The sequence below is a fragment of the Haliaeetus albicilla genome, chromosome 18 (assembly GCF_947461875.1).
Source record: "Haliaeetus albicilla chromosome 18, bHalAlb1.1, whole genome shotgun sequence".
NCBI lineage: Eukaryota > Metazoa > Chordata > Aves > Accipitriformes > Accipitridae > Haliaeetus > Haliaeetus albicilla.
In genome coordinates, this window is record NC_091500.1 from 8073073 (window position 1) to 8086696 (window position 13624).

Below are 13624 nucleotides of genomic sequence, written 5' to 3' on the forward strand. Positions count from 1 at the left end.
TTTTACTTGAAGCAGTTATGTCACACATCACAGATATTTTGGAAGAGTTGTTTAAAATTGAGAGGGGTGCTCATAATGAAATATTGACTTTACTGACTTCTGTCACCAGAACTTCCATCATCTTTCTAGGCAGGATTTCACCCTTTAGATTTACTTTTAAACAGCTTGAAAGGAAGGAAGTGAGAGTTTCTGCCTTCTTACAGTTATTATAGAATTACAGTAGAATTCCAGTGGAAATCTACCATAATCGCCATAGAGACCAGTAACTTGGTGTTCAGGACAGGTGGCCAAATAATTGACTTGGCCTGGCTAATACTCTGTTGTTTTCTTTCTTAGCAATGAAGCATCTTGGCCAAGGTTATTATTTATATGCTACCATTGTTTTGACAGCTGTTTACAAATACTTCAGATAATGAAAGTATAGACTAATTAAATAGTAGATGAGAAATGGTAGAGTAGTTAGGTCAAATAATGAATGATGAAATTCTAGGTGTTACTGATTTAACATTTAAAAAAAATTAATAATCCTGTATGTATTAGTGTCTTTCTGAGGCTGGGGTAAGAAGCTGTAAAGCTTATGGGGTGGAGGCATTAATTGCTTTCCCAGTGTTATAATTATGTAGGTAAAAAGCTTTACTTTCTTATTCTGCAAACTTAATCTTATCTGACACCTAAACTAACATGTAAGCAGTTGCAAATTTATATGCTACAACTTACCTTGAGGAAAAAAAATTTTTAAAAATGTTTTTTAAAATGCTACAGCCTAATTTCAACCCCAGATTTTAATAGCATCAACATTTCTTCTTTTGCATACTCCTTAGTTTATATTCTGTAGGTTCATCTTTAAGTTTTCTTTATTATGGTTGGTTTAGTAGTTAATTGATAGATTCAAGCAGCTATCCTAAAATTTTCAGATTTTAATACATTTGTATATTTAGTTGATTTGTAAACCTTGGAACAGCCATAACAGACCATAGAATTAGATATGCTAAGTTGTTGGATGCTATGTAAAAAGATCTGCATGCCTACTATTTTAAGACTGAATTTTTTTTGTTTTTTTAGTACTGCTGAAGCTGTCCTACAGGAAATGGATAATATTAACATCAGGAGAAATAGACGTTCTGGGGAAGTAGAACGGCTACGGATGTGGACAGATACAGAATTTGTAAGTGCAGATCTTGGATAAAAGTAATACCAAGGGGAGTGTGTTTCTTTTTGCAATCTTCATATATTTGTCTGTAGCTCTGTCAAAAGGTTTCAGATCATCTTCAGTAGATTACATTAAAAAACTTGATAAACTGAAATTCAGAACAAAATTCATGGATATATACTCAATCATGTTTTCTTTATTGTTGAATTGACTGCCATGCTGTCATGATGTACTGTGGTGGTTCTCCTTTGGTTTGAAGCACACTCTGGTAGTCTGAAAACAGGACCAGGGACTGTCATCTGCTTTGTTCCCTAAAACAGCTTGATACTGATGTTAACTACGGATCAGATGGACTAGGTACTATCTGAGAGACTTTTGTAGTCTACCTGTGGTGGGCTCTGTAGGTAGAAGTTTTGGGGGCTAGAGGTTGTGTGGAGTATTACACTGAACTGTGGGCTAACACTGTGAGTGGCATGGGATGATAGTACTGATGGGACCGTGTGTGAATTTCATTCCAGGAAAACATGGATATGTATTCTCGAGTGAAAAGAAGAAGGAAATCACTGAGGAGAAACAGCTATGGGATTCAGAACCACCATGAAGTGTCCACAGAAGGGGAAGAAGAAGGTATGGGTTGTGAAGAATTGTAAGGGTTTGTCTGAAATACTTATAAAACAAAGCTCTCCTCAACATAAGATAGCAATATATTATACTACAGAAAGTAATTTGGTTTTGGATCTGGATTTGGAGTTATTAAATAGACCAGTTAACAAGACTATTGCAAATAAGTACACACTGAAGGACAACTCCCCTTTAGAAAGAGGAGAAGTCGTTTTAGGGATCTCTGCGTAGTTTTCTTTAAACAAAAGCAATTTTATCTGAAAGCAGCAGAATAAAGTCTGGTTTCTAAATGTTTATATAGTATGTTCCCTTACTCCTGTTTTCTGTAACACTAAGTAATTGAAGCTTTCCTTATGTTCCCTGTAACAATCCTTTGGTGGAAGCCAGGATGTGATGCATGTAGTCTTACAACTATGCATGTTCTAACTGACTTGCTATTTCTCATATGCTGGGTGGCAGTTACCAGAAAGAATGTGTAATAGTCAGTTCTGCATCCTTCCTATGGGGAAGGTATTAATTAAAGTCTCTGTTTTCTATCCATCCACTGAATTTTAGAAGGCTTCTAGACACTCAACTGCATTTAAAATTCTACCTTCCTTTAAAAATTTGGATGAAACCGGCCAGTGCGTTCAAAAGTATTGATAAAGAAGGGATTATGACTAACTTTGATGGCATGATCAACAGCATGCTTGGCTTCCTTAAGAAATCAGACTCAAACTTCAGGGATACATACAGGGTTCAGTGTAGTGTGTCTTGATTTTGAGCTGAAACTGCTGTAAGAGGTATGGTCTGTCCCAGTTAATAAGAATGCAGTCTTTATTCTGAGATCAATGGATGGGAATTCTGATCCTGTTAATAGATGGACCTAGGTGGTACCTTTATACAGTGTGTTCATTTGCTTTGTGTGAAAATGATATTGTGGATAGTAAAGTTGTACTTATTTTCATGCTGTGTCAGATATTCGATTTTCTGAGGCTCCTGTGGGAAAAGAGAAGAAAGGCATTATTCTTAATTTGCAGGATAATTATTGCAGGAAAAAGATAGTGGATAGAAGTGATACTTGAAGTACTTTACAACTAAAACTACTTTAACTACATTTATTTTTCTTTCTGTTGCTTTTCCAGAACGTTCTCTGGGAAACTAGAAGGAAGTTTGACCTCTGTAGACTTATCTTGGTCTTAAAACTTCCAGTGATTTGCCAGTTAGTGTTAATTAATAAAAGGGGAATAATTCTCAGTGACCATTAAAATGTTAATTTTTAAGATTAAGATAGCTCTGGCATCAAGTAACAGTGTTCTGAAAGTGTTTTGCCCCCCCCCAACAGAGTCTCAGGAAGAAGATGGAGATATAGAAGTAGAAGAAGCCGAGGGAGAAGAAAATGATCGGCCATATAATCTCAGACAGAGAAAAACTGTTGAAAGATACCAGGCCCCTCCAATAGGTGAGGAACTGGACAGTGCTCCTGCAGTTGTGCTCTACTGAGAAGGCAAAAGTTGGATGACTACTCTCATCCCTGACAGAGTTTCTATGCAGCACTTTGTGACTTCCATCTTGCCTCTTTTTTGGTTCACCACGAGTAGGACTACTAAGACATAATCTATCAATTTGTTAATGGTGGTGGCATTGCTAGTGCATGCTGCCTCGTTGAACTTTGCAAGTACTGCCATGTGCTGGGCTCAGGGTTGGAGGTGAATGGGGTTTAGGTCAAGAAGTAGTTGACAGAAGTTGAATTCAGAAAGCAGTCTAATAAATTAGGTAATTACATAGAAAAATTAGTTACTGCTCTGCCTGCTTCTCTTCTTGAGTGGTAAGCCTAATTCATAACTGTAGATAAATTGCATAGCAGCAGTTACCATGTTTTGCCTAGTTGAGAAATTTAGAACAGAATAGTTCAGTTGGAAGGGGCATACAACGATCATCTAGTCCAACTGCCTGACCACTTCAGGGCTGACCAAAAGTTAAAGTATGTTATTAAGGGCATTGTCCAAATGCCTTTTAATACTGACAGGCTTGGGACATCGACACCTCTCTAGGAAGCCTGTTCCAGTGTTTGACCACCCTCCTGGTAAAGAAATGTTTCCTAATGTCAAGTCTGAATTTGCCCTGCAGCTTCGAACCATTCCCACATGTCCTGTCACTGGATTGCAGGGAGAAGAACTCAGCACCTCCCTCTCCATATTCCCTCCTCAGGAAGCTGTAGAGAGCAATAAGGTTGTCCCTCAGTCTCCTTTTTTCTGAACTAGACAACCCTGCGTCCTTAGCTGTTCCGCACAGGACGTACTGTCAGGGATCCATGCAGGGTTCAGTGTAGTGTCTCTTGATTTTAAACCTTTTAATACTTCTGTTTAAAATAACGTATTCTGTGCATATTTGGTTTAGATTACAGTGGCGTATACAGTGTGGTATATCGTAAGGCAACTTGGAAATTAAGGGTGTGCTAGAGAATTGCTGTTGTTTATGTGTTAAGAGAAATTTCAAGACATCTCATTATCAGCTGTGAAGAGGTTTCTGTATGGAGTTTCACGTCCTGCAAGTAAACTGAAAATGCTAGTGTCCTGCATGAATTACATTCTGTGCCATGATAGCTATAGCTGTGGTGATTTGAGGAGGCTGTGGCTGTTTGAGCTTTTGGAGAAACCAGTGATAACAGTATTGGTAAAGCAATAGTCTAGCACTTTTGCACTGCATTTAGATTACTTTATTATTCTTTTGTAATTGATGTTACAAATGTGGAACTTCTCTTACTCAGTGCCAGCTCATCAAAAAAAGAGAGAAAATACACTCTTTGATATTCACAGATCTCCTGCAAGAAGAAGCCATATCAGGTAAATGTCAGTCTTTTGGTACATAGTTGTTTGCTTTCTCTCAGTACATTTCTGTTAGCTTTTGATTTTCAGAACATTCTTGAGTGAGTTGTACAGTTCATTCATGCTGTGCGTGGGTCTTGAATTGTGTTTTAGGTTCAGATCCTGATCAGCATACAAAAATGAATTTCCTAGCACTTCATAATACCAGTAAAAGCTTTATGATAAACAGAATGGAAACAGGTGTGCTGCAAGTACTGGAAAGAGAGTTGTGCATTGCACACTAGCGTTTTCTGTAAAGGCATATATTTAGTGTTTAAATCCAAAGCAGCAGTTTAACAAATATCTCCTTTCTATTCTACAAAAAGAAACAAATCAGGGCAATGTTTTTTGTTTTCTTGCAGTTCAAATTTCATCCAAATAATATCAACAATTTAATAAAATGTTTACCAAGCGTAATTTTTGAATCTTACATTTTGTGTCAAAGAAGTCTGGAATACACCAAGTTGTCTTGCAAACTGTTGATGGGCTTTATTTAAAAAAATAGATGAGATCAGAGCTTAATAAATTTAAAAAAACCCAAACAACTTACTCAGAATTTCAAAAAGATAAATCTGTCCATGAACAGAATCCAAATAAATGAATGCTACTCTCAGCTGAAACTCTTGTCTTATTGCTCAATTTAATGGCATAGTGAAAATATGAACAGTAAATAAAACAATAGCAGAATCTTAAGATTCTACAAGTTTCTGTGTAATATAAATAAAAACATTTTATTTTGAAGAGCTTTTTTTTGTTGTTGTTTAAAGTGCAAGTATGTTGTTTTGTTGGATAATTTCAGGACTTGTACTTAGATATAGAGAGTGTGAAAGCTATTATCCCTTCAGTTTTAGCACGCTCATTACTCCATTCTCATTTTATCCCTTCTTGTCAGGATACTGTCATAAAAATTCTTCCTAACTGTGCGATACTCTCTTTGATATGTTTTTAAATGTATCTAATTTTTGGTCATTGAACAGTAAAACTGATTGACCATGTTATCCTTCATCAAAAACCAGCTAGTCAGTGCATTATCGTGTTCATACAAATGATGCAGCTTACTATATTCACTAAAAACACATGAATTTTAACTAGTAGCCAGCTTTTTAATGCAAAAAAGTGCTGATGTTTTTCAAACTGATATCAAACCGAACACCTTTTTGTACAGAAGATGTAATGTACATTCTCCAATATTTCTGAAATACTCAGTTTTCTGAAATACTGTCATACTAAAATAAGAAATGGTTCATGCAGACTTTGAATAGTAATTTTACTTAGATTCAGATCGGAAGTTTAACTACAGGTACAGGTATTTTGTGAAACTTCTGCTCTTCAGAATTAACGACCTCATAAGAAGAGACCATATGGTTTAGGAAGCATGGAATTTTTTCAAAGAGTATTTAAAGGGAAGCATCAAACCGAGTAAGGGGATTTTGATATTTCTGTTATATTAGATGTGGCTAAAGTGGTTGGAAGCTTTTGTAAGTACAGTTGCTGCCTGATGAACTTCAGAAGCTTATTGATTAGATACTTAATCACATTTGCTGAGATAACGTGGACTGGACCACATATCTTAAGGGGTCTACTGTTTTAGTAATGTTCATGTTGAAATCAGATATTCCTGTGACAGTAAAAGATGTTGTTCCCCTCCCAGATTATTTTGATACTTAAGAAAACTAAAATCTGAATGCATCTTAAACCTGAACAGTACTGTACTTGCCTTTTCAATTTTGTTTTTATAAAAGAATCAAACCATGCCATTCTACTGCAAAAATGACTGAGTTTTATGTTTATTTTGCCACTTCAATAGGAGAAAGAAGCATGCTATTCACAGCAGTGATACAACCTCTTCAGATGAAGAACGTTTTGAAAGAAGAAAATCTAAAAGCATGGCCAGAGCAAGAAATAGGTATCAAAACATCCTTGGTCTTTAGGAGGGTTTGATTTTTATTATTCATCAGAAAACAAGTAGAACTATGCTATAATGTTCTATCAGTTCTGCAGACTTTTTTGATTCTGCGTGTAATTACCTGCAGGCACAGTTTAGGAGGATTGCTGGTTATATATTAACATAGATTTTTAAGTCTTATGAGTAGATAATTAACAATAGTGATAAAAAAATGGAAAGATAAGAATATCTGTTTGATTCAGTTGGGTTATAAGACAAACAACTTCTGTCGGTTAAAATAGGTTTTTATTCTTGGTGTTACTTGGTCTCAGTTTGTTTAGTTGTACTCGCAGTACTAGTTCTTACTCTTCTCTCTTCCTGTTTTGTAACAATATGTGCATTCTACACCCTAACGTGGTTTTTTTGACCCTATGTTTATTCACCAGTTATCTAAAAGTGGAAGATCTATAAGGTATATCAGTAATTTTACTTACTGACACAGATAAATTATTTGGAAAACTCAACAGAAAAAAAAAAAGTTTCCTCATCTTTTTTCCATTTCTTCCTGTCTGCCACACCATTCCCTTTTCCATCCTGAGGAATTCCAGCTACATATAACTTCCAAAAGTGTAGTTCCGAGTGTAACCTGTATCTTACTGGTACCTTTCTTACTCCCTTTATCTGTGTATTTGACCTGATGTAATATCTATGTAGGAGCTTAAAGCTTCTTTATATACACTAAGAAGCTGGATCAGGTGGTTGTGATTTATGGCTGACCTACAAGAAATATTTCTATTTCCTTTGGACTCTCATGAGCTATATTTTTTAAATTGTGTTTTCCTTGTACTGTTAGTCCTTTTCTTACCATACTGAACTTATGCAGCTCATCACTGCCCGTGGAGAGTGTCCTGTTCTTATGGTCAGTGTTGTTTCTTCTGTGTTTAATCAAAATACTCTGTCCAGCCAGTTCTCCAGGTTGAAATATCTGTATGGAAGCATAAAACTGTATTTATATTTAAGGAGCTTCTGGATATACAAGAATAATTACACACAGTAAAAAAAGTTAGTTTTGATTACCTCATCAATCCAGGAAGGTTGTCTCTTTAGGAAGTAGAAGGCATTTAATCTCTTGGTTCTTCCCATTCCAGCAAAATGATCAAAACAGAACAATATTTATTTGGTGGTTCTTTTTTGTTGTTGAACAGGTGCCTGCCTTTAAACTTTAGAGCAGAAGACTTAGCTAGTGGAATCCTGCGAGAACGTGTGAAAGTTGGGGCAAGTTTGGCTGATGTAGACCCTATGATTGTTGATAAATCGGTAGGTTTTCTTAGAATTTTTTCTTTTCCTTCTCCCAATTATGCATAAGCAGAATTCACCACAGCCTCTCATTAGAGTTGAAGTAAATTCATATAAGCCCACTGATCTTTTTTTATTTTTTTCCAAAGCTGTTGTCTGTTTATTTCTTTGGGCTACAAAGCACTTGCTTTTGACCTGTAGATATTCAACAGGCTGCATACATATCATAAAGAAGCCAAAATATCAATTGCCCAGCTATTCTTTGTTTACAGTCAGTTTTTGATTATTTGTAATAGTAGAAACTGGGATATTCTGAGCAGTGCAGAAAACAGAGTACTGACCACCTGGGTTGGTCAACTCAGTGCTAGCCACATGGGTCCCGTGCCTGTTTGGAAACTGTGATACACATTAGCTTATGGTGTGTGTTGTGCAGAAGCTGCTGAATTATTACTAGAGCTGAACCATTGTCCAGAAGTACTTTGACTATATTCATGTTATGCTGTGCCTGAGCTTAAAAATGCTCTCAGGCTGGATCTCTGTAGATGCCCAGGCATTCCTCGCACAGTTAACTTCCGAACCTGATAAACCTCATGTGGGCAACCAAGAGCTGACTTTGTCAACTTTTTTTACACTTTCAAAATTCAGAGAGCTCCTGTTGATCAATGCAATGTTGTTTGTAATTTGTTTTCAAATATGTTACACTATAAGTAAAGGTACTTTTGTGGAAAGCTGTTACAATATATGCTTTGTATGCTTTGTTTTTTTTCTAAGGTGCGTTTTGATAGTATAGGGGGATTGAGCCATCATATCCTTGCACTTAAGGAAATGGTAGTGTTTCCTCTTCTCTATCCAGAAGTATTTGAAAAATTCAAAATTCAGCCACCAAGGTAGGTGTATTTACTCTTATTGTTGTATTTTATTTTAAGCTCTGAAGAATGCTTCACTTGAAAACACACAGAAGATTGATTCTTTCCATGAAGTGCTTACAGTTCAAATAGACTTACATGTTTGCTACCCCACTTGTCTGTCAGAATGTAATAAGCAAAATGAAGAATTGCAAAAATCTAGTTTATTTTTCATGTGGTAGGAAGGTGAATTTTGTGATTTGGTCACAGAAAGAATTCTCTAGTGTTCTATTTAGTAGTACCTTGCCTTTTTTTCCATTATGTCACCAAATATTTTACTAAATCAAGCTAAATGCTGATGTTTGTTTTATAGAAGTAATCTCGATGTTATATTATGGTTTTAATAGTTATTAAAGTTAGGCATCTTGGTGTGTGGTTTAAATGGGTACATGTAATCTAAGTAAATTAAAAATTTGGGGATATTTTTGTTGTTTAAAGGAAATACATCTCTTCAAAGAAGTAGCAAACACTGATTCAAGTATTACCTAAGATTTAATATTTGAGGAGGTATTGAACTACTGTAAAACAATCCTTTGGAAGCTTAATATGCCTTTGATTAATGTTCTCTACAAAGCAAAGATTTACTGATATGAAAGCATAAAACAAACTTAGATTTTATGAAGTCGTGTTGAATACACTAAATAATAATATTAGAACTTAAGTTTTTTCTTCTCCAGGCTCCCTGTCTTCATTATAAAATTTGACTTGGAGTTTTTCAGGAGACATAAAATAAGTTTGTGACTGTGTTGATCCATTTATCTTCAGGGGCTGTTTATTCTATGGTCCTCCTGGAACAGGTAAAACCTTGGTAGCTAGAGCTCTAGCTAATGAATGCAGTCAAGGAGACAAAAAGGTGGCTTTCTTTATGAGGAAAGGAGCAGACTGTCTCAGTAAGTGGGTTGGTGAATCTGAACGTCAGCTTCGACTCCTTTTTGATCAGGTTAGAGGAAAATATGTATTTTTCATATAATTTCTCTGTATGTTGTTTTGTTATGTTTTAGGCAGCCAAAGTTATTTGCAATTGAAACTAAATAACTGTAAATTTTCAAAGATTGGGCAGGATTTGTCCAAATTACATATTTAGATGAAAAAATAGAGGAATGCTGGCAACAGTTTTTCTTACTTTGAAAACTGAGAGGAAGAAGTCACGTGATTTGTCCATCAATGAAGCAGACAAAGTAGTTTGGATAAAAATTGAAAAAAAATACATAGTGAGTTTGAGTTTGACTGGCATGTTCAAGATAACTGCTACATAGAGGAGGATGCAAGACTGCATTGGTTGTGTGTATATTTTAGTGTCCTTATTTGGTTTGGAAGATGATGGACAGAAGAGAGAGTCACATAAAGCAGTGAAACGCAGTTGCTCAAACAAAAGCTGTTTTCAGACACAGATGTCTAAACAAACAGGTTATGAGCAGATAAGATGCTGTTTTCTGTAACTGAGTATAAGGTGTCTCAGTTTGTCTTTAATCTCTCCAACACACAGTAAAACTGATACACTGGTGCCATCTTGCTTATTCAAAGGAGAATGCAGGTTTTTTTTGCTTTGTCTGAAACAGTACTGTAGTTAAAAATTCAATTTTATTTTCAGACTGTACACTTTTTAACAAAGGTGTCTCAATATATGTGTTAGTTGAGCATGTTAATGCTTTGTAATAAAAACAAACTGTTCTCAGTGTTGATGGATAAATCATGAATTAACAGCGAATTCAATTTTTTTTTTTTTTTTGCATACCAGGCATACTTGATGAGACCCTCTATAATCTTTTTTGATGAAATAGATGGCTTGGCTCCAGTTCGTTCTAGTAGACAAGATCAGATTCACAGGTAATATTTTTCATATTCTGCCATTATCTTGGTATATGCTACATTATCTTGGTAAACTCTTAGGTGTAATTTTACTCAGTTTCCAAGAAAGGTTTTTACTTTTGCTTAAGCTCAGTTACACTAGAAAGGACAGATTGAGGTTTTTTGGTGTTGAAAGTCATCTTTTCAGTTCTTCAGACAGACTGTAATTTGCTGGGAATCAAATTGTACTGGAGATAACCCTTCAGCCACACTATTAACTTCAAGATTTCCACAGCCTTTCTTTTGGTTGTGGTCTTGTACTGTAAACAGATTGTCTGTTAGCAGCACAATAGAATAACCAGTTGAAAAAAATTTTATTTTAAACTGATGAATTGTAATGTTCTGTGAATGAAATGGACACCCCTATCATTTTGATTCTGGATGGTGTGTGTGCAAACTTATCTTGAGTTGCTATCGTGTCATTTTTTAAAAAATTTTTTACAACAGTTTACTGCTGGCTGAAATTTTTCCTGGCTGCCTTCAATCTCAGTTTTGCTATGCTTTTTATGGCAATGCACTTGTATCTTTCATTCTGTAGGTGGTGGCATTTGTGTGTATATCTCCCTCCACTCAACTGAGAGGGACAGGAGGGAAATTCTGGGGCCAGCAGACTAGGAGGTTATGGGAACATGTGGATTTGTCTGGATTCACCTTTCTTCTGCCTGGTGCTACAGTTGCTCTAAACAGGACAATGTATACACTGTTAATGGAAGAGGATTTTTCAGAGCTGCAATAAATGGCTTCACAAGCTCACATTCCCCAAAACTTCTAAAGGAGGAAGTTTGAATTTGATGTAATCCTTTCTACAGTCATAATACAAAGTATAATACAGATTATATCAAAAGGTTCCTTCTTGCTTTGAGACTTGAAACAGTTATGCAACTGTTTTTTTTAACTTAGCTTTTTTTCTTTGAAGTTATGAATGTTGCAGTTGCAAAAGTAAAAATTCTTGCAGTGTTCCCTATACATCCTTTTTTTGAAAACTCTCTTTTAGCTCTATAGTGTCTACTCTTCTTGCCCTCATGGATGGACTGGATAATAGAGGTGAAATAGTTGTAATTGGTGCTACAAACAGACTGGATTCTATAGATCCTGCACTCAGGAGACCTGGACGCTTTGACAGGGAATTTCTTTTCAACTTGCCTGATCAAAAGGTAAAACATACAAAGGAGATTTATTAATAAACAGTTCTAGTATATTAAATATTTGAATGCCTGACAACCAAGCTTATGAAATAAAAATATGCATTCTTACTTATAAGGATGTTTAATTTTAGGAAGACATTTTTAGTAAAAACACATTGAATACATAAAGTTATATTGAACTAAAAAAATCTCCATAATACAGTTAAAACTAAACAGAGAGGTAAATTGTTTGCATTAAACTGAATTGCTGTTCTAAAACCTGTGGTTTTGTATGGATTTGTATAATGAGCCCTAACTATTGGGGTTTTGGAAGTTATGGTAGGAGAAAATAGCTTTATTAGCCTGTAGACTGCTAAGCACATAAAAATTGTACATGCGAAGCCAGACATTATTATATTGGCAACAGGAACACTTCAGTTCCTCGTTCTAGACTTCTCTAAACTCAGCCATAATATTTCATGAATTTATACTTAAAATTAAATTTATTTTGCATATTGATAGGTTTCTTCGGATTCTATAGAATTTTAAAATGAAATAGTTTTGGAATTCATGTGTGTGTACTGTGCTGCTCAGCAATAAATTAATTGGTGAGGCATTTGACAATAGAAGCTGTTAATCATAGGTGCAGCAATTAAAAATTAAATTATAAAATTATGATAATTCCTTATAGAGCATGAGTTTTGATCAGTTCGTGTATAATAATGTTGATTAAACAGCAATTAAAATGTGTAACTGGTATACTGAAAAAATTACTGCTTATATATGAAATTAAAACGGAAGGGAAAACCTTTGCTCTTGAGAGACCTTTGAGTGCCAAGTTCTATTTTATGCATCTCAGTGACGTGTCAAAAACACATAAAATAACTTTATATTCACATGAATAAATAATATTTATGTCTAAAGTATTATGACATGGATTTGACGTCTCTTTTTTTAAAATCAGGCACGAAAGCACATTTTACAAATTCATACCAGGGATTGGAACCCCAAATTGTCAGATCCTTTCTTAGGAGAACTGGCTGAAAAATGTGTTGGTGAGTGTTTTGATGTTAGTACTTTTACTATAGATGCTTTCGCTTCTGTGTAAAACTTTGAAGGTATGTTAAATGTATCAGGATATTTTATTATTTTTACCTTTCTAAACCTCTGTACTTTCAACAACACTCTTTTTTTGTAATAACAAAATATGCTTCTGTCTTACTAAAATGCAAAATGAGTAGCTAGTAGTTGTTTGAAAATACAATCATGTTTCCTTTCTGTAACATCAGTGTCCTTATATAGGATGCATACCCCCAAAGAGAAGCAAAATGAAGTGGGAACTGGATTCTTTAGGTAGACTTCCCATTAAATTTGTGTATTACAGAAGAGATAGGGAGACTTGGGGTTTTTTTCTGTCTACTTATGGAGGGAGAAAAAAAAATCAGTACTTGTGTGGGGTTTGGGGTTTATGTGTTTTTTTGTTTGTTTGTTTCTCTGGTTTGTTTTTTTTGTTTTGTTTTGTTTTTTTACTGACTGGCATGCTCTCCTCTGACAGAAATCCAACAAACTAACCAGCCTTTCTAAGGATGAATTTTTTTCTAGATTGCTAGCACAGAACAACCTCAAAGCGTAGATATAGGCGGGGGGGGGAAAAAAAGCACCACACCTTGAGTACATTAAATATACCTTTGGAGCGCCCAAAGACCTGCTGTACTGAATGGAGGATGGTTGTTCAAGATAAACCTGCTGCTTAAAAGCTAATCAGAAATAAACCCAAATATTTTTATAGTGAATTTAACAGAGGAAATGACCCTAAAACACACACCACAGTCTCTTCTCAACAATTTGTCATGCAAAGATACATCCTCTGTCAGTCATCTGCTTGGACAAGCACTGAAGTTCTCAGAAAAAGGACAGTCTCAAATATCTGTGCATTGGAATCCATCATC

General features: G+C 35.3%; 1 protein-coding gene across 3 annotated transcripts in view; it reads left to right on the top strand.

Moving 5' to 3' along the window:
- The window catches only part of ATAD2B (ATPase family AAA domain containing 2B), a 79518-nt gene that overhangs the window by 19284 nt on the left and 46610 nt on the right, over positions 1-13624 (top strand). For all 3 annotated transcript variants that reach the window (XM_069805692.1, XM_069805693.1, XM_069805694.1), the window contains exons 5-15: positions 1063-1165; positions 1669-1777; positions 3096-3212; positions 4521-4596; positions 6425-6523; positions 7708-7819; positions 8570-8685; positions 9469-9643; positions 10442-10530; positions 11546-11705; positions 12640-12730. In XM_069805692.1, coding sequence (XP_069661793.1) covers positions 1063-1165; positions 1669-1777; positions 3096-3212; positions 4521-4596; positions 6425-6523; positions 7708-7819; positions 8570-8685; positions 9469-9643; positions 10442-10530; positions 11546-11705; positions 12640-12730 — 1247 coding nt within the window. The remainder of the gene's footprint in view (positions 1-1062; positions 1166-1668; positions 1778-3095; positions 3213-4520; positions 4597-6424; positions 6524-7707; positions 7820-8569; positions 8686-9468; positions 9644-10441; positions 10531-11545; positions 11706-12639; positions 12731-13624) is intronic.